Consider the following 16,616-nt stretch of genomic DNA (forward strand, 5'->3'; position numbering starts at 1 on the left):
GGAGGCACCGATGCAGAAGATGGCGTCTTGCCTGCGTTATCCTGGGCTCGCTTGCACTGTCCAGGAGCGTCAGCGCCATGCCATTGCGGCATCGCCGGCCGGCCACTCTCGCGCCGCCGTTGCCTGCCTACTCCCCGGCCTGCCGCCGCGTTCACTGTGCAGCTGTGCTAACCGGCTTGCACCTGCACATGTTGTGCACTGCTTGACCTTTGCGCGTCAGATACTTCGCCGTCAAGAAATCGATGATGCCGAAATGGGAAGCAAAATCTCGCAAAAAGAATTGGAACCAAATTGTATCACGTGTCTCCTTCGGCCGCTTTTCCTTCCTCGCCACCAACCCACCAAAGATCGCCGTCCGTCTCCGTCCCGCCGTTAACCAAACAAACGCCGAGAAGTACTCGGCCTCGTCCTCAGCGCGTCCGTTAACTAACAGTAACAGACATCCCCCGAAATCCCAACCGACCCGGCGGCGGCGGGGCGGCGGCCGGGAGTAATGGAGTTGGGCGACGCGTGGATGGCCCCCGACAAGCTGCAGCACGCCCTAGCCTGCCTCCTCATCTCCCTGCTCGCCGCCGCGCTGGCCGCCCGCAGCTCCCGCCCCGGGCTCCGCCGCCGCGCCGCGGCCGTCGGGTCCGCGGCCTCGCTCGCGGCCGGCGCCGTCAAGGAGGCCTTGGACGAGGCCGGCTCTTCGGATCCGCCGGCGCCTCGCCCAAGGATGCTGCGGCGGACCTCGTGGGCATCGCGGCCGCCGCGCTCGTCCTCGCACTGGTCCGCCGCAGGCGCCGCGAGAGGAAGGCGCGCGAGGACAGCGACGCCCGGGTCCCGGACGGCGTTTCCATGGTGTGACGGCCGGCTCCGATCTATTCGGTTCCGTTTGCTGTACGCCAGCAGAGTCTACTGATCTCTAACCTCAAGATCGATGTAACGACAATTCGAACAATGGGAAAAGTTGTTTCTTTTGCTTGATTTCGCGTACATTTCTCTGACACTTTGGTGCAAATTGAAAAGGAAAACCCTGATTTTGCTTGCACCTACTCTGCAAATTTTGGATCTGAATAAATTTTGTGGATGAACTTTATTGCTTCGGGTTCGATAGCTTGTGGCCTTGACATCAACAGGAATCCTATCGGAAAACGAGTGCGCGTCATGAGGCATGACGACTGGATAGTTTGTTCTGAGCTCGGCTCATATCATGGTCCAGAGACGGCCCGCTTTGCGAGTTGCCGGGCCTCCTTGCTCCATGGATGGCTGCGCATGCACAAAGCCCTGTAAGCCTCGGCCCGCGTGGCTTGCGAGCCTCTTGAAGTCCAGTGGAACTGGAACGGGCGGAGCCCACCGCACCATGGCGCTGCTCGCCGCCGCCGCCCGCCGCCTCCCGCGCCACCTCCGTCTGCTCCACCCCCGCCGCCTCACCACCACCTCCCCATCCCCTCCCCATCCGGACCCCGAAACCCCCACCCCAGAGTGGTCCCCCGTCCGAGCTCCGCCGGACGAGCAGTTCGCGACGTGGGTCACGCGCCTCCGCCCGGGCTTCACCGCGTCCGACCTCGCCGCGGCCATCTCCGCCGAGCCTGACCCGGACCTCGCGCTCGCGCTCTTCCGCTGGGCCGGGCTGCGCCCGGGGTTCCGCCACGCGCCCGAATCCTACTTCGCCGCGATCAAGGCGGCCTCGTCCGGCCGCCGCCCCGCCGCCGCGGAGGCGCTCGTCCACGACGTCTTCGCGGGGGCCTGCGCGCCCGACCTCCGCCTCTTCAACGCCTGCCTCCGCTTCTGCTGCGACCGCCGCAGCCTGTTCCCGCTCGCCTTCGACATGTTCAACAAGATGCGCGCCATGCCCGCGGCCGCCGGATGCCGCCCCGACGTCGAGACCTACACGCTCCTCCTCAGCGCCGTCGTGCGCCGCGTGCGCCGCCCGCCGGCGTCGATGGTCTACCTCCACGCCGTCCGGTCCCTCTCCCGCCAGATGAAGGCCTCCGGCGTTGTCCCGGACACCTTCCTGCTCAACCTCATCATCAAGGCCTACGCGCGGTGCGTGGAGGTGGACGACGCGCTCAAGGTGTTCCGTGAAATGCCGCTGTATGGCTGCGAGCCAAACGAGTTCACCTATGGGTACATTGTCAAGGCCATGTTTCAGAAGGGCTGGACAGACAAGGGCATGGTGTATTTTGCAGAGATGAGGGAGAAGGAATTTGTGCCATCCGGAGGCGTGTACATGATCGCTGTGTCGGCGTTGGCATTGGAATGGAGGTTCGAGGAATCGAGGCGGGTGCTGCTGGATATGTTGGATTGCAAGAGGAAGCCGGATATGATCACATACAGGACACTGCTGGAGGAGATGTGCCGGGCTGGGCAAACTGAGCAGGCGTTTGAGGTGCTGGAGGAACTGAAAGGGAGGAAGCGAGGGCCATTGGACCAGAGGATGTACTCAGAATTGCTTGATGGGTTGCATTGGATTTCCCAGCCTCATAAGGACAACCGAACTGTCCATGACAAGGGTTCTGATGATTGAAATGATGTGTTGTGGTGATAATGCTCATCCAGAATCAATGAATCATATGCATGGCTGGTTCTGGTTGAGAAGACTGACTACATACCTCTGCTTCAAGCATTCACGGTGAATAGATGCAGAGTCACCCCAACTCACATTAACGCTACCACTACAGTAGCACAATTGATGCAAGGCCAAGGCAAAGAGAAGATCAGCAGAATACCTCATGGGAAATGTGCGATCAAAACTCTTGCACAGTAGGGATGCTACTACTGTGGGGATGATTTCTATAAGTTGTGGATACTGTCATGATAATAGCTGACCAATTTTCCTGTCAGTGACAACATTTGAATCTTGTACGTCCGTTCAGAAAAAAGTTGTTCCAGGTATCATATGGCACCAACAGCTACATAACGATTGCAGTGTCTTACATCTGAATTGATTTGAAGTGTACCATTGGAAGAAATCATGTTTATATGCTGGAGCTATAGCTATCTAGTTTCTGGTGTTTAAAATACAGATTCTGTAGCTGTTTTTTTTTGGTGGGTCGCGCCACTGGTAACGCAGCGACATTTCGTTAGACTTTGGAACGTTCATCTCTCGTAGAACGGCTCCTTGGACCTGGCGAGGCACTCTAGCTCCGTGGGGTAACGGCAACGTCGTCTTCTTAGGGATGTTTAGTTGCTAGCCACCATTTGCCACACAATCTTTATTACGGCGGTGGCAGAGTGTGGCACGATTGTATGTGACTTGGATTGTATGTGTACTCGTTTAGCTGATCACAATTGTACTCGTGGATGTGTGTCTGAGTGTCTCGTGGATTTTGTCAGCCACTCCCACTACGCGGCATGCACGCTCGCCGCGGCGTTACGTGGGACACCGCAAAAGCCCGCGCACTGTTTGCGGGCCGCCGCATGAGCCCACACGAGCCGACGAGCGCGAGGCCGAGCCGGCCCCGCTTGCATGCCTAGGAGCGCGTTTGGCAGCCTGCGGCGTCTCAGCCAGGCTCATGAGTCAGGCTCGAGTTAGACAGGCTAGGCACATAGAGTGCAGAAATATTGATCGGCAAATCTGCACTCCATGATATTAGTTGGGCTGGGAGTTTGTTTGGTTGGCTGCACAACAAAATAGGCTTACCTTATATTGAGGAAGTGGTAGAGTTACCACAGTCTTCCTCCTCCCAGCACGCGCTGCCGCGCCTCCTCCCGCACGCCCTGCCGCGCCCTCCTTCCACAACGCCTCCTCCCGCACAAGTCGCCGCGCCTTCGGTCACCGCGCACCGCGCCCTCCTTCCACCATGCCTCCTCCCGCACGCGCCGGAGCGCCACCGTAGCTTCGCCTCGGCGCCGCTGTAGTTCGGCAAGCTCACTGCGGGAGCTCGGCCGCTTGCCCTTGCCCTCGCCACCGCCGCTTGGCTACATCCCTTGTTGGAGATTGCCATAGTGGAGGTGGAGTACTGCTTGTGGGGATGAGGCCGCGGGCACCGGCCGTTGGGATGGAGCCGCAGGCACCTCCTCCCTGTGCCTTCCTCCCCTCTGGTCGTGGCGGCGATGGCTGCCGGCTCCTGTGGGGCCCGCTTAACCTCCCCATCGTCGTGGTGCTACCGCTCGGCGACCCAGCCTCGCACGACGGAGGTGCTCGCGTGCGCTCAATGGTGGGCATGGTGGGTGGGCCGGTGATAGGAATAGAGAAGAGGCGCCGAGCATGGGACGAGACAGAGACAGCCTACGAGCATGGCGCCGCCGCCAACGTCGGGGAGATGCAGATGCTGCCTTGCTCCATCGCTTTGGCAGTCGCGGACTCGCCTTTGCTCTCTCCTCCCTCCCGTAGCTGCTCCCCATCGTGGCCTGCCAGTCGACGCGGGTGAAGGTGAACCGGTGAAGAATAGATGAGGGTGAGCGTGTTTTGGTGCGTGACGAGAAAACACTAGGGTCACCGCACCGCGTGGAACGACCAATTTTGACGTTTCACGCGGTGCAGGCTGGGGAGCCTCTTTTGCATCGCGCGGGCCTGGCCCAGGAGGCCGACCAGGCTAGCGAATATAGCTGGTTGCACCAATTGGGCCTAGCCCAACCTCCGTCCGAACTACCAAACGAGCCCTAGGTGGCATGATCACTCCATCAATGCTCTCTCCCAACCAAACCGGCGGAGGCAGACGCCAACCCAAAACCTAATCCCCTCCCCTCGGGTCTGCCCGCCGGCGCTGCTCGCCTACTCCACCAGTGCATCATCGGGTGCCGGGCGCCAGCGCTGCTCTCCCACTCCACCAGCTGACTCAAGACGCGTCAAGGTGAAGCGCCTAGCTCAGATTGTGCCTGATCCCGACCGGCATTGAGCGCATGTTGCCGGATATGCCCAGCGCATGTCCGTCAGTTTTTAGTAGCTCTTAATTCAGTTTGCGTATCTTTCGTCATGTTTAGGGATAAGATTTGAACTTCAACTTTCGTTTAGCTAGCCTTTAGCATGTAGTAGCCTTGGTGATGCACCTGATTATACATGCACGGATTTACCCTCTTTAAGTCTTTATCCCCTTCATTCTGTACGTTGTGTTCAATAGGAAAATCATTTTGTCTGGGAAGGACTGGGAATGAATAACAAACCAAAGTTTGTGCCCCACTGCAAAGCAGTTCTAATCATACCAAAGTCCACATGAAATCTTTTTTTCCCGTAAACAATGAACTAATTGTGTGCTATTTATGACAAATGATAAATATCTTACCTACGTATATAATCAGTAAATGTTTGTAGTAATTTTATAATTACAAATGTAAGAATAAGTAACGATACAGATGTCGTAAAGAATTAGTTCCATATAAACAATGAACCTTACCTTTTGTTTCACATTTGTCATTGTTTATTTGGCATCGATTATTTATTGCATCTTACTCTATTAAGAAGCTATACTAGCATTTGCAGCATATGCGATATACTTACGCTCCACCTTCCTTTTGTTCCCTTATATCCAAGCACCCTTGAAAACCTTATTCTTAATGTATATTACTGATATTTTATCCTTATCTTGTGGAAGAATGTCATTTGATCTTAACGAACTCCCAGACACAGTTGAAGAAGCTGGTGTGCCACAACAAGCATCTCTTGTCGCGCCACAGCCTCATAAACCCCACTCTGTTGCAACAACATATCCTCCAAATTTGTTTCAAGCAGGGGAAACTCTGTTGCAACAACATATCCTCCAAATTTGTTTCAAGCAGGGGAAGGGTTGCAGTTGCATGGGACATTGAACAATAATGCCTTTATGCATGCATCCTCAGGTTCTGGTTTTCAACCTTTTGAGAGGAACAAAGACTCACTTAATACGAAGGTGCCAATACTTGCGGAAGGTGTGATCTGACTTCTATTATTGCATATATGCATCTATGATGGCCTGTCGTATCTCTGATGCATCTATGAATCCAGTTTTAGATCATGGTGCCACAGGACCAGAGAGCACAAAAGATTTGGAATGTAAAGAAGCTGAAGAAACAGCTCTTGTCGTCATGCCACAAGAATCTTCTACTGTGGTGCCACAAACTCAGCAACCCCTTCATCATGTTCTGCCAACATATCCCTCGAATTTGCTTCAGCCGGGGGAAGGATCACAGTTGCAGGGAATGTTGAACAATAATGTCTTTCATGCATCTGAAGTGGAGAGGATGAAAGAGTAATCCTTTCTCTATGTTTCTCCTTATTTCAATCTGCTATGGCTAGTATTCTAAGTCATTTTCTTTTCACGTTATAGAGATTTGAGAAAGAAGGATGAAAATATTGCTGAACTCCAACGTAATTTCAGAATGATGGAACAAAATTATGCTGATGTAAACAGGAGAATCGGAGGTATGAAATTTAATAGCCCATGTTAGTTTAGTTCTATTTGCAGGAATAAACAAAAAAGGGTATACATTGAAAGCTCCCATACAAAGTGGGTTCTGGGAATAAGTTCTCATTTAAAAATTATACTTTTCTAGTTTTAGAACATCTTAGTAATGCAAATGAATCACTGAGAAAGAAAGAAGAAGAGCTCTCTGCCCTCCAACACAATTTTGAAGTGATGGGACAAAATTATGCTGATGCCAACAAGAGGATCGGAGGTATGAAATCAAAACGCTCATGTTAGATTCATTTGCATGAATAAATAGATAGATTCTCACTTTAGATATTCTACCTTTCTAGTTTTAGAAGAACATCTTAGGGATGCAAATGAATCACTGATAAGGAAAGAGGCAGAGCTCACCACCCTCCAACACAGTTTTGAAGTGATTGAACAAAATTATGCTGATGCCAACAAGAGGATCGGAGGTATGAAATCAAAACACTCATGTTAGATTCATTTGCATGAATAAATAGATAGATTCTCACTTTAGATATTCTACCTTTCTAGTTTTAGAAGAACATCTTAGGGATGCAAATGAATCACTGATAAGGAAAGAGGCAGAGCTCACCACCCTCCAACACAGTTTTGAAGTGATTGAACGGAACTATGATGCCAACAAGAGGATTGGTGGTATAAATATAATCCCTCATGTTAGTTTTGTTCTCATAAATGATTAAATAAATTCTATTGTTAGACATTCTAATTTTCTTGTTTTAGAAGAACAGCTTAGTGCTGCAAATGAATCATTGAGAAAGAAAGAGGAAGAGCTCACTGCCCTCAAACACAGTTTTTGAGTGACCAATCAAAATTACGCTGGTTCCAGGAAGAGGATCAGAGGTATAAGATCTAATCATGGTGAACATTTTACTAGTACTGTTTTAATGTATAACATTCTTATATTAGGCATTCTACTTTTTTAGTTTTAGAGGACCAGCTTAGTACTGTGAATGAATCACTGCAAAAGAAAGAGGAAGAGCTCACTGCCCTTAAACACAATTTTGGAGACATCGAACAAAATTATGCTGACGCCACCAAGAGAATAGGAGGTATAAAATCTGATTTCCGAAGTTAGTTCCATTAGTATGAGTAAGTAGATAAATCCTCATCGGAATTTCTGCCATTTCAGTTCTAGACGACCTGCTTAGTACTGCAAATGATTCCTTAAAGCTTGAAATTCAGAAAGCACAAAGCATCGTTGAAAAACTTAAGAAGGCAACAGATGCCACAGTATTGGGGATGTCGGAGTGCGAGCCTCTATTGACGACCCAATTGAAAGCATTGATAAGGATTAGTGTATATGTAATTTCAGGAAATGAAATGTACAAGATGATTGTCCCATACCTAGGGAATCAACTGAAGAAGGCAACCGAAGAACATAAGAAGGCAACAGAGGATGACCCTATGTTGGTTGCAGGATCAATGCACGAATTGCAGAAAAAAATAGCGGCCTTGGACTTGGAGCACGCAATTGCTACTTTATGTGCAAGTATCTTTTCTCCTCTGGAGGATTGGAGCAAAGATTTTATCCCAATATGCTGAATTGGTAGTTCGGTGGTGCTGTAGATGTAGCTCAGTTTATCAATTGGATGATGGTCCGTGACTCCGTGTGTAGTTGGGTACGTTGCTATAGGAATTGTGGTGATGCTTTGTCGCACTGTTTCATCATGGATCTGGAACAGTAATGGCTCTGTTATATTATCATGTTATTTCTGTTATATGACGTGAGCTTTTAAATTGTTGTGAATTGATGATGGCTGTGCGAAGGACATATGTACCGTGCTATCTGGCGACAATGGTATGGATTTCTTTGCAATGAACTGAACCAGCAAGAACTACATGATGTTGTTATCATGCTATGACAAGTACCTTTTTCTTCTTGAAAGATCGGCAAGAGCCTTTCTGGAACAAAGCTGCGCATGCATATCTGAACGCTAAAGTTTTGAGGGTTTGGCCACACGCCTATCTGGAGCATGTATGAGAGAGCAACGTTTGAGGCCCTCATAGAACAGCACTTTGAACCTGGCCAGTCTCCCTGGCTCCATGGCAACAACAACATCAACTCCGCCGCCGTCCGGGCCGGGGACGAGGTACACGCGGCCGCCGAGCGTGATGGTCGCCGGGCCAACGAACGCCGGCCGGCCCCAGCCGAAGTCCAGTTCGGAGAACGGCAGACCCAGCCAGCTGACGATCCACAGGTCCGTCTCCGGGATGACCGGCCACTCCGCCGCCGCGCCGCTCGTCGCTTGTTCCAGGTAGTCCACCAGCGACCGTACGAACTCGTCGCTCAACCGGGCGGTGGCGTGGGAGACCCTGGCAGCGGCGGTGGCGAGCGAGCCCGAGGCGATGTCGCCCATCTTGGCCACCGCCAGCGAGCGGACGACGGCGTTGCCGAGGTAGCCATCCGGGAGCGGTGGGCGGACGCGGGACCGGGCGTCGGCGGTCATGTACACCCGGGTGTCGTCCTCCGTTCCGTCGGCGGCGCCGCGCGACGACGACTTGCAAGCGCATCCCCAAACGTGGGCGACCACCGCGTTGAACGTGGATACCTTCTTCCCGCCGCCGGCGGTTGTGCCGGCGCCGGCCTTGAGCGCGTCAACATGGTCTCTGGAGATGGGGAGGATGGCGGTGTCGAACGGGACCTTCGGGTTGGACCCGCCGGCGACGTCTCGCCGAGAGGTCACGGCCACGGCGTGGTCGAAGCGCACGGATGGAGGGGAGCGCGCGCGAAGCAGCGTGCGGTCGAGCCACGGGCGTGGCACGGCGGCCTCGGCCTCGCCGACGCCCCTCGCCATGGCAGCCCACGCACGCAAGAAGTTGCCAAAGGCGCGGCCGTCCGCCGCCGCACGGTAGATGGCCGTCCCAAGGCACACCGCGCCGCAGCTAAAGAACGTCACCTGGAACATGGCCAGGACGCCGGCGTGGTCGCCGCCGCCGCCGTCGGCCGGCGGGACAAGCGTCCGCCGCAGCTCGTCCGACGGGGCAAGGTCGCCCATCTCATCGAGCCTGGCATCCGAGCGGGCAATGACGAGGAGCGCCCCGTCGCCGGTGCAGCTGATTTCCGGGCGGCCGGTGCCGTCCGCCGCGAGCCGGCCAGCGAGGGGGTAGAAGGGGACGAGCGCCTTGGACAGGGCGGCCTTCAGGACGTGCGGTGAGGAGGACGCCGAGCCATGGCTAGGCCGGTAGAAGAAGACCATGGTCATGTGGCTCCTGGGCATCAGGTGGTCGAGGTTGGAGAGCCACAGCCCGTGCTTGGGCGTCGCCTCGCTGGGCTTCACCATGCAGGACTCAACGACCTCCACTGCCATTTCTCTCCGAGGAAGAATCGAAGCTGCGCGGTGGGCACTGGGTAGAGAGGCTAAGTTTAATTTGCTGCTTACTTACTCTCCATGATTGATGCCGATCGATTTATTTCGTATTCTCTATCTCTGGTTAGCCTGTCACCATCACGTGTATTTGGATGTGTGAAGCACGTGTATGAGGCCATCGGCCTTCGGCACTGCGATCGTCGTGCATGTGACGAGGGTGTATTGATGAAAATATGCGCCGTGCTCTCTCACTAATTTTCTATCACTGCACTTTTCAATCGATTCCCCATCTACATACTTCCTTTGACAAAAGTAGATAATGTGGCCATCAAACACTAATACACCCTAATTTACTTATAATAAAAGGGTAAGTCACAATCTTCATGCTAATTTATGTTGATGATATAATTGTTATTGGTACTTTTAAAGAGCCTAATAAAGCATTACTTTAGATATAAATATGCATGCTTTGCCTTGCAAAACTTGGAAGATCTACTTCATGTCTTTTGCATTGAAGTAAAGAGAAATAAAAGGATGATGGATATTTAATGCCCCAAGAGAAATATGATCTTGGCATTTCTTTCAGCTGTTGAAAAAATCTCAGAGGTATGGACGAGAATTGTTGAGTTCTAATGATAGTATAAGGAACAGGAGTGTGGTAGGTGCACTTATATATCCTACTCTAACTCGCCCCGATCTAGCCCTCTTAGTTAATAAGGTTTGTGGTTCTTGCATGCTTCCACTATTGATCATTTGTCGTCTCTTAAGAGAATTCTTAGATATGTCAAGCTTACATATAATGTTGGTAAAAAAATGAAGATCAAAGTCTACTTTGTTTAGTGACTTTTTATATATTGACTAGGTAGGGAGTGTGTTGACTAAGAAGATCATCAAGTGGCTTTGTTGTATCTTTGGTACCCAATTTAGTTTCTTGAAGTGCTAGAAAACAAGCCACCATCTCCAGATCAAACACTAAGAATATTGTTGGAGTCATTGCTTGCCGAACTTGGGATTTATCTAGAACAATGACTTTGTTTGTGGTTTGCTAATTGATGGGTAACTTATTTGTCCTTGATCCATTGTTTAATACAAGATCAAATCACGTAGAGATTGACTTTCGTTTTGTTAGTGAGCATATAGTTAAGAAACAAGTGCAAGTTTGGTTTATTCCTTTCAAAGATGAAGTAGCAGATGGATTTACCAAAGATATTCTAAAGGAAAGTTTGAAGAATTCGAGCGCAATTTAAATCTAGAGAAGAATAATATGTTAGATTAAGAGAGAATGTTGAAATTTGTTGTTATCCTATGATGCCATGGTCAGACTTGTGCTCCATTTGTCATCGTGCACATGAGGATCTATAACCTATCAAGAGTGGCTTCAATTCGCTAAAGTTGTTATAACTAAAGCCGATCATAACGTGGTTGGTTGGGGAATGTTTGGGTTGTATCTATAATTTTAGAAAAATGGCGTAGACGAAGATGGTGAGATTAGAAGAATATGGGTGGTTAGGTTTTACAATCTAAATAAGAATATGATTTGTAAGTGATTTATCTTTATCTAATATTAAAGCAAGTAAAGCTTCCACCCTAAATTTTTGTCCGTTAGCAAGAATCGGAAAAAAAACCACATGAATCGGGTGCACAAGATACAAAACCAAGAAAAAAAACCAAATTTGTAAGTGATTTATCTTTACCTAATATTAAAGCAAGTAAAGCTTCTGCCCCAAATTTTCATCCGTCAGCAAGAACCGAAAAAAAAAACACATGAACCGGGCGCACAAGAAACAAAACCAAGAAAAAACCTTCCCGAACCAGCCCAACCGAGTGAAAAACTGCGTGAACACGCCTAAAACCAACCGCATCCGTAGACGGCCTAAATAACCATGCGCACAAGAAACAAAACCGAGAAAAAAAAACCTAGAAAAAACCTTCCTAAACCGACCCAACCGAGGGAAAAAACCAACTGGTGAAAAACTGCGTGAACCCGCCTAAAACCAACCGGGGGGTCTTCTTAATAGAAGGGACATTTGGGGATAAGCTTGTGCCTGTTTGGAGAGATCATCATAAATTATTTAAGTATGCCGTTCGCGGTAGGGCTGCTCCCGTATAAGGAGCGAGATATTGCAATGTAGCGGGTGAATCTGCCATTTCAGCTACTACAATAGTGTATTCCATGGCCCCCTCTTCGTGGAAAGATGAAAGAGTGAGGAGGTCCTATCCACAATCCCAAAATTGATTTTTGATCAGCCTATTCAATCTAATTCTCGATAGAATCAATGGCTTTTACTTTAGTGTATGTAGGTAGCATAAGATGTACGAAGTGTATGTAGTAAGATGTACCATAAAAAAATGTATGATAATTAGGAAGTCTTGATATTTCTTCACCAAGTCCCTTTTTCAATCTTACAACTTCTCTCATCAGCTATTTCGCATTTTCAAAGTCATTAATTGCCCCATGCCCTTTTTTATATTTAGATTCCTTATGCGAATAGAATTCTAGGGTTCCTTTATTTTCTTATAGAATAAGAAGAATTCTTCCATTCTCTTTTTATTTTGGTTTTCCCCAAAGAAAAACTTTTTGAGGGAGCGGAATTCCTAGTAAAAAAAATACTGGATCCTTCCTGAAAATGAATTTTTCCCATAGAGCCGCGTAATCCCCCAGTCGTTGTGGTTGTACCTATACTGCAGGAATACGAAAACTTGCTATTCACTCAGTTTATTTTCCATAATAAGATTATGGAGGAGAGATGGCTGAGCGGTTCAAGGCGTAGCATTGGAACTGCTATGTAGACTTTTGTTTACCGAGGGTTCGAATCCCTCTCTTTCCGTTTCTCTTAATTCATCAATGTTAGCGATCACAATGTATCAAATTAAATAACAATTTATTCTAGCAATAATATCTTTATTTAACAGAAATTCTCTATAGCAAATTACTATGGTATGGAAAATCGAGGAAATGACAAAAAACAAAAAAGATTCTAGGGTTAATCTATTTCTGCTAGGTGAACGGGAAAATACGAATTAAGAGCCTTAGGTCGATTTAGTTCGGGGAAAGGGGAAGGAAAAAAAATCTATGAACCTCTCCTTTTTTTCCGTTAAGTTCAAGTCGCCACAAGATACAAAACCGAGGGAAAAACCAAATTTGTAAGTGATTTATCTTTACCTAATATTGAAGCAAGTAAAACTTCTGCCCCAAATTTTCATCCGTCAGTAAGAACCGGAAAAAAACCACATGAACCGGGCACACAAGAAATAAAATCGCGAAAAAAAAACTAGAAAAAACCTTCCGGAACTGGCCCAACCGAGCGAAAAACTGCTTGAACGCGTCTCAAACCAACCGCAGCCGCAGACGGCCTAAATAACCGGGTGCACAAGAAACAAAACCGAGAAAAAAAACCTAAAAAAAACCTTCCTGAACCAATCAACCGGTGAAAAACTACGTGAACCTGCCTAAAACCAACCGCAGCCGCATACGGCATAAATAAAAGGTTTCACCGTGTGAACCCGCCTAAAACCAACCGCAGCCGCAGACGGCCCGAATAAAAGGATGCGTGAGGGGATTCGACCACAAATCTTCAAGTTTTCTAGCATCAAGACCAACAAGTTGGACTACGTTCTATTTGTGTTGTAATAACATATTTCACAGTATTAGTACGTTTTGTATTTAGGATAAAGGACCACCGCAAGCCAATCATTATAATGTGTCATACGCCACAATAAACATATTTGTATTCTTTTTATTATCCAGATATTAAAAGAATGTTTCAACTCTATGTACGTGCATGCATGCATCAACACATAGCATTAAGTTTTTTTTAAGGATGTTTAGTTTTTTTATAAACTTGGTCAAATTTGAAACTGTTTGGCTTCTCGAGAAGCAAGAGTTGCATTTTTTTTGGGACGGAGGGAGTATATGAGATCCAAACAAGCCCTAAGAGCAACTCCAAGAATTCCCCAAAAAATTCTTCCCCAAAATGAAGTATTGGGGGTTATGTTCAAATTTTTTTTTCCCAAAAACATACCAGGCAACAGCAGAACGCTAAAAACTACTTCCCAATATTTCAAAACAGACCACGTTATCATTCTGAATTTTATATGTTTTGTATGTCCAACACATTTTTCCCTACTTGCGCGTTTGTGTGCTATTTACAATGACACGGAAGTTTGTGTGCTATTTACAGTGACACAGAATCCAAACTAAAACTTTCTTAACTAATTTGAAGTAGACTACCTTTTGCTACTGGGGGCTAAAATAATTGAGCTAGCTGCTGTTATATCCCTCCAGAGAATCAAAATCTGCAAGGAATAGGTACCGTCACGTTGATTTCTCTGCTGATTCATCTAACATCGAAGAATTGATTGAGAAGCCATGCTGGATGTGGCAGGGCCGCACCACAAGGGGATGACCGGGTGCCGAACAGCACAAATATCCCAGGCGCAGCAGCAGTTGAACAGCGCAACTGTGGACGGCAGCAGCTCAACTTTGGCAAAAGAGCGACAGCCGTGCTCCTTGGCGAACGACGAGGCCGAGCAGCGTCTCGCGGTTGGTGAAGGTGTGGCCGAAGAGCACGACGGGCTGGTCGGAGGCCCGGAAGACGTAGAGGAAGCACCAGGCGCCGAGGACGCTGAGGAGGACAAGGAGGGAGAAGGGGTGCGCCAGGAGGCAGGCCGCGAGGGAGAAGGCGACCACGGCGGCGTAGTTGACGCGGAAGTAGACGAGGTTGCGCCGCAGCCGCGAGGTGGCCTCGGAGAGGGAGTCCGGGTGGGAGAAGGCAGGCCGGTCTAGCAGCTCCATCCAGGGACGCCGGTCTGCGAGCTAGCGCCGCGCCTTGTCGGCCAGCCGGCCCACGAAGAGGCGGAAGGCCGGCGTGGCGAGCGCCGCGTCTGAGCTCGCGCCGTGTCGGCCAGCCGGCCCACGAAGAGGCGGAAGGGTTACTGAAAATTGCTGAATCTAATTAAAAAAATACTAGCAGTAGCAAGCTAAAAGAAATAATTTTTCCTCTATTTATTTCGTGAATGCCTTTCCTGCATTTTATGAACTCGCATTGCTGATAAACTTTTGGCTGAACCAGGAGACTGGAGCAAGAAACAACAACTAGCATCCTACTTGAAGCCATTGGCATCCTCCATCTTGGGTGCTTGCCTCGCCTTCTTCTCTGAAGAATCCATACTGGATATACATATGTGTAATGATTTAGTCAGCAGGGATAATAATCATTAATAGAATTTCAGAACAAAAATCTCCAGTTTATTATTAGGTACAACCAGGCAACAACTAATGCCGTGCATGGCGCCAGGATGTGTTTATACACACGCAGATGGCAACATGTAAGGTCAAATTTAAGCAAACGTACTTTTCCATTAAAATTGACCATATTATAGATGATGAAATATTAAGCTAATATGAAAGAATTTCAGAAAAGAAAGTACTTGGGCAAGTAACGTATTTTGATACGTTCTATGACATTTTATTTTGGCGATCGAACTTATTACTCTAAAACAGTGGTTAACTAACCTTGTTAAAAGTAGTTTTGATCTATGACGTGTTATATACTTATATATAGATGTACTTAACTACTCCTCCATCCCAAATTATAAGTCATTTCAAGAATCTTGGAGAGTCAAAGTATCTCAAGTTTGACCAAATTTATATGATAATATAATAACATTTATGATGTCATCTAAGTATCATTAGATTCTTCATCAATTATATTTTCATACTATTTGATGTTATAAATCTTTATAATTTTCTCTATAATTTTGGTCAAACTTTAGATGATTTGACTCTCCAAGATTCTTGGAATGACTTATAATTTGGGATGGAGGAAGTAGGCAGCAAGGACCAGTTCTGATGATGTATGTGATGCATTTATTTAACAACACTTTACCTAGTAGATTCGTGATGCATCTCACTGTCACCGTCCATGCCGTTGACGAAGTAACTCATCTTGTCGTCCAACTCCGCCGGCAGATGGATGGGGACGATGGGCTTCTGTTGGTTCCGGGATTGGTGTGCCATCGTTGCGTCGACCAAGAACCGATGATCTTGTTGCTGTAGCTGTGGGACAACCTTGCCTGCAGCCATGTCGGCGACAGCAGTAGCGCTTGCCATGTCGTACTGTGGCGGCTGCATCATCCACGGCGGCATCTGCAGTGCAATGTTCTCGTTGTCGGGAGCAGCGGCGTTCATCATCATCTGCTGCTGATCGCCACCGTACATCAGGAATGGTAAGCCGCCGCCGCCGTATGCTTCGGCAGTAGCCTCGTCGTAGTTGTTGCCCATCGCGGGCTGGAACTGGAACGGCGGCGGCGGTGCGGGGGAAGAGGCCGAGGCCGAGGGGTCGCCGCCGTCGGAGTCGGGGACGGGCCGTCCCTGGGCGGCGGCGGCGGCGGCGCGGTATGCCCGGATGGCCGCGTAGACGCGGCGGAGGTCGAGGCCCGCCTGGCATATCCGGCGCTGCAGGTCGTCGATGATGGGAACGCAGCCGGTGGCCGGGTTGATGTCCCAGGCATGGGACTCGTAGATGATGCAGTGCATGGCCTCGCGGCGCTTCTCGGGGCCGGCGCGGGCGAGCGTCTTGAGGATGTTGTTGACGCCGAAGAGGCGGTGCGCGTTGCGGAAGACGCGGGGGCGGTCGTGCGGGAAGTACTCCGCCAGCGGGCAGTCCGGCGTGCAGCGGCGCCGCTGGTACTTGCACGCCGCGCACGCGGCAGCACCGGCGCCGGCGCCGCCCGCCGCCATGGATCGCAATCTCTAGCTGCCCTTGCCCGCCCGAGATGATGACTCTTACCGACGTATGGGCACTCCATATCGCTAAAAGACGCTACCGAGTGAAACTAACCATCCGATTTTCTCTCGGGGGTCTCCTCTCGTGAAGGTGTCCCCGTATTTGTTTTCGAACTGATTATCCCTTCCCTTGAAAAAAGAAAGAGATTATCCCTCACTACCCAG

At 49.2% G+C, this 16,616-nt stretch overlaps 4 protein-coding genes across 5 annotated transcripts; 3 read left to right on the forward strand and 1 right to left on the reverse strand.

Annotated features, from left to right (window-relative positions):
* Nucleotides 1-391: 391 nt before the first annotated feature.
* LOC101777988 lies at nt 392-969 on the forward strand. The gene is given in 2 exon segments (XM_012845453.3): nt 392-677; nt 680-969. Coding segments are annotated over 2 exon segments (351 nt in total). The 5' UTR covers nt 392-493; the 3' UTR covers nt 847-969.
* Nucleotides 970-1,087: 118 nt separating this feature from the next.
* Nucleotides 1,088-2,976, forward strand: LOC101778384 (pentatricopeptide repeat-containing protein At3g25210, mitochondrial). Its single transcript, XM_004964597.2, has one exon. It carries the CDS (start codon nt 1,193-1,195, stop codon nt 2,507-2,509), a length of 1,317 nt encoding a protein of 438 aa, XP_004964654.2. The 5' UTR covers nt 1,088-1,192; the 3' UTR covers nt 2,510-2,976.
* Nucleotides 2,977-4,652: 1,676 nt separating this feature from the next.
* Nucleotides 4,653-8,021, forward strand: LOC111256969 (kinesin-like protein KIF20B). 2 transcript variants are annotated; one of them, XM_022825756.1, is made up of 9 exons: nt 4,653-5,829; nt 5,906-6,149; nt 6,228-6,322; nt 6,454-6,576; nt 6,659-6,784; nt 6,867-6,989; nt 7,085-7,196; nt 7,280-7,405; nt 7,486-8,021. In XM_022825756.1, exons 1-7 carry the CDS (start codon nt 5,745-5,747, stop codon nt 7,087-7,089), a joined length of 801 nt encoding a protein of 266 aa, XP_022681491.1. In that variant the 5' UTR covers nt 4,653-5,744; the 3' UTR covers nt 7,090-7,196; nt 7,280-7,405; nt 7,486-8,021. The 2 variants fall into 2 exon arrangements, with proteins under 2 accessions (XP_022681491.1, XP_022681492.1); XM_022825757.1 differs by lacking the exon at nt 7,280-7,405 and having other exon boundaries at nt 7,669-8,021.
* A 151-nt stretch (nt 8,022-8,172) lies between these two features.
* On the reverse strand, nt 8,173-9,915 carry LOC101778785 (putrescine hydroxycinnamoyltransferase 1-like). Its single transcript, XM_004964598.4, has one exon. The coding sequence runs from the start codon at nt 9,662-9,664 to the stop codon at nt 8,291-8,293; it is 1,374 nt and encodes a 457-aa protein (XP_004964655.1). The 5' UTR covers nt 9,665-9,915; the 3' UTR covers nt 8,173-8,290.
* Nucleotides 9,916-16,616: the final 6,701 nt, after the last annotated feature.

Source organism: Setaria italica, chromosome IV, assembly GCF_000263155.2.
Source record: "Setaria italica strain Yugu1 chromosome IV, Setaria_italica_v2.0, whole genome shotgun sequence".
In the NCBI taxonomy this organism is placed as follows: domain Eukaryota; kingdom Viridiplantae; phylum Streptophyta; class Magnoliopsida; order Poales; family Poaceae; genus Setaria; species Setaria italica.

Bases quoted from the DNA above. Each gene is read 5' to 3' on its own strand.
- LOC111256969 (XM_022825756.1), top strand. From the start codon at position 5,745: ATGCATGCATCCTCAGGTTCTGGTTTTCAACCTTTTGAGAGGAACAAA. The intron at 6,323-6,453 runs GTATGAAATTTA...ATACTTTTCTAG, and splicing joins TGTAAACAGGAGAATCGGAG to TTTTAGAACATCTTAGTAAT. The intron at 6,577-6,658 runs GTATGAAATCAA...CTACCTTTCTAG, and splicing joins TGCCAACAAGAGGATCGGAG to TTTTAGAAGAACATCTTAGG.
- LOC101778785 (XM_004964598.4), bottom strand. From the start codon at position 9,664: ATGGCAGTGGAGGTCGTTGAGTCCTGCATGGTGAAGCCCAGCGAGGCG.
- LOC101778384 (XM_004964597.2), top strand. From the start codon at position 1,193: ATGGTCCAGAGACGGCCCGCTTTGCGAGTTGCCGGGCCTCCTTGCTCC.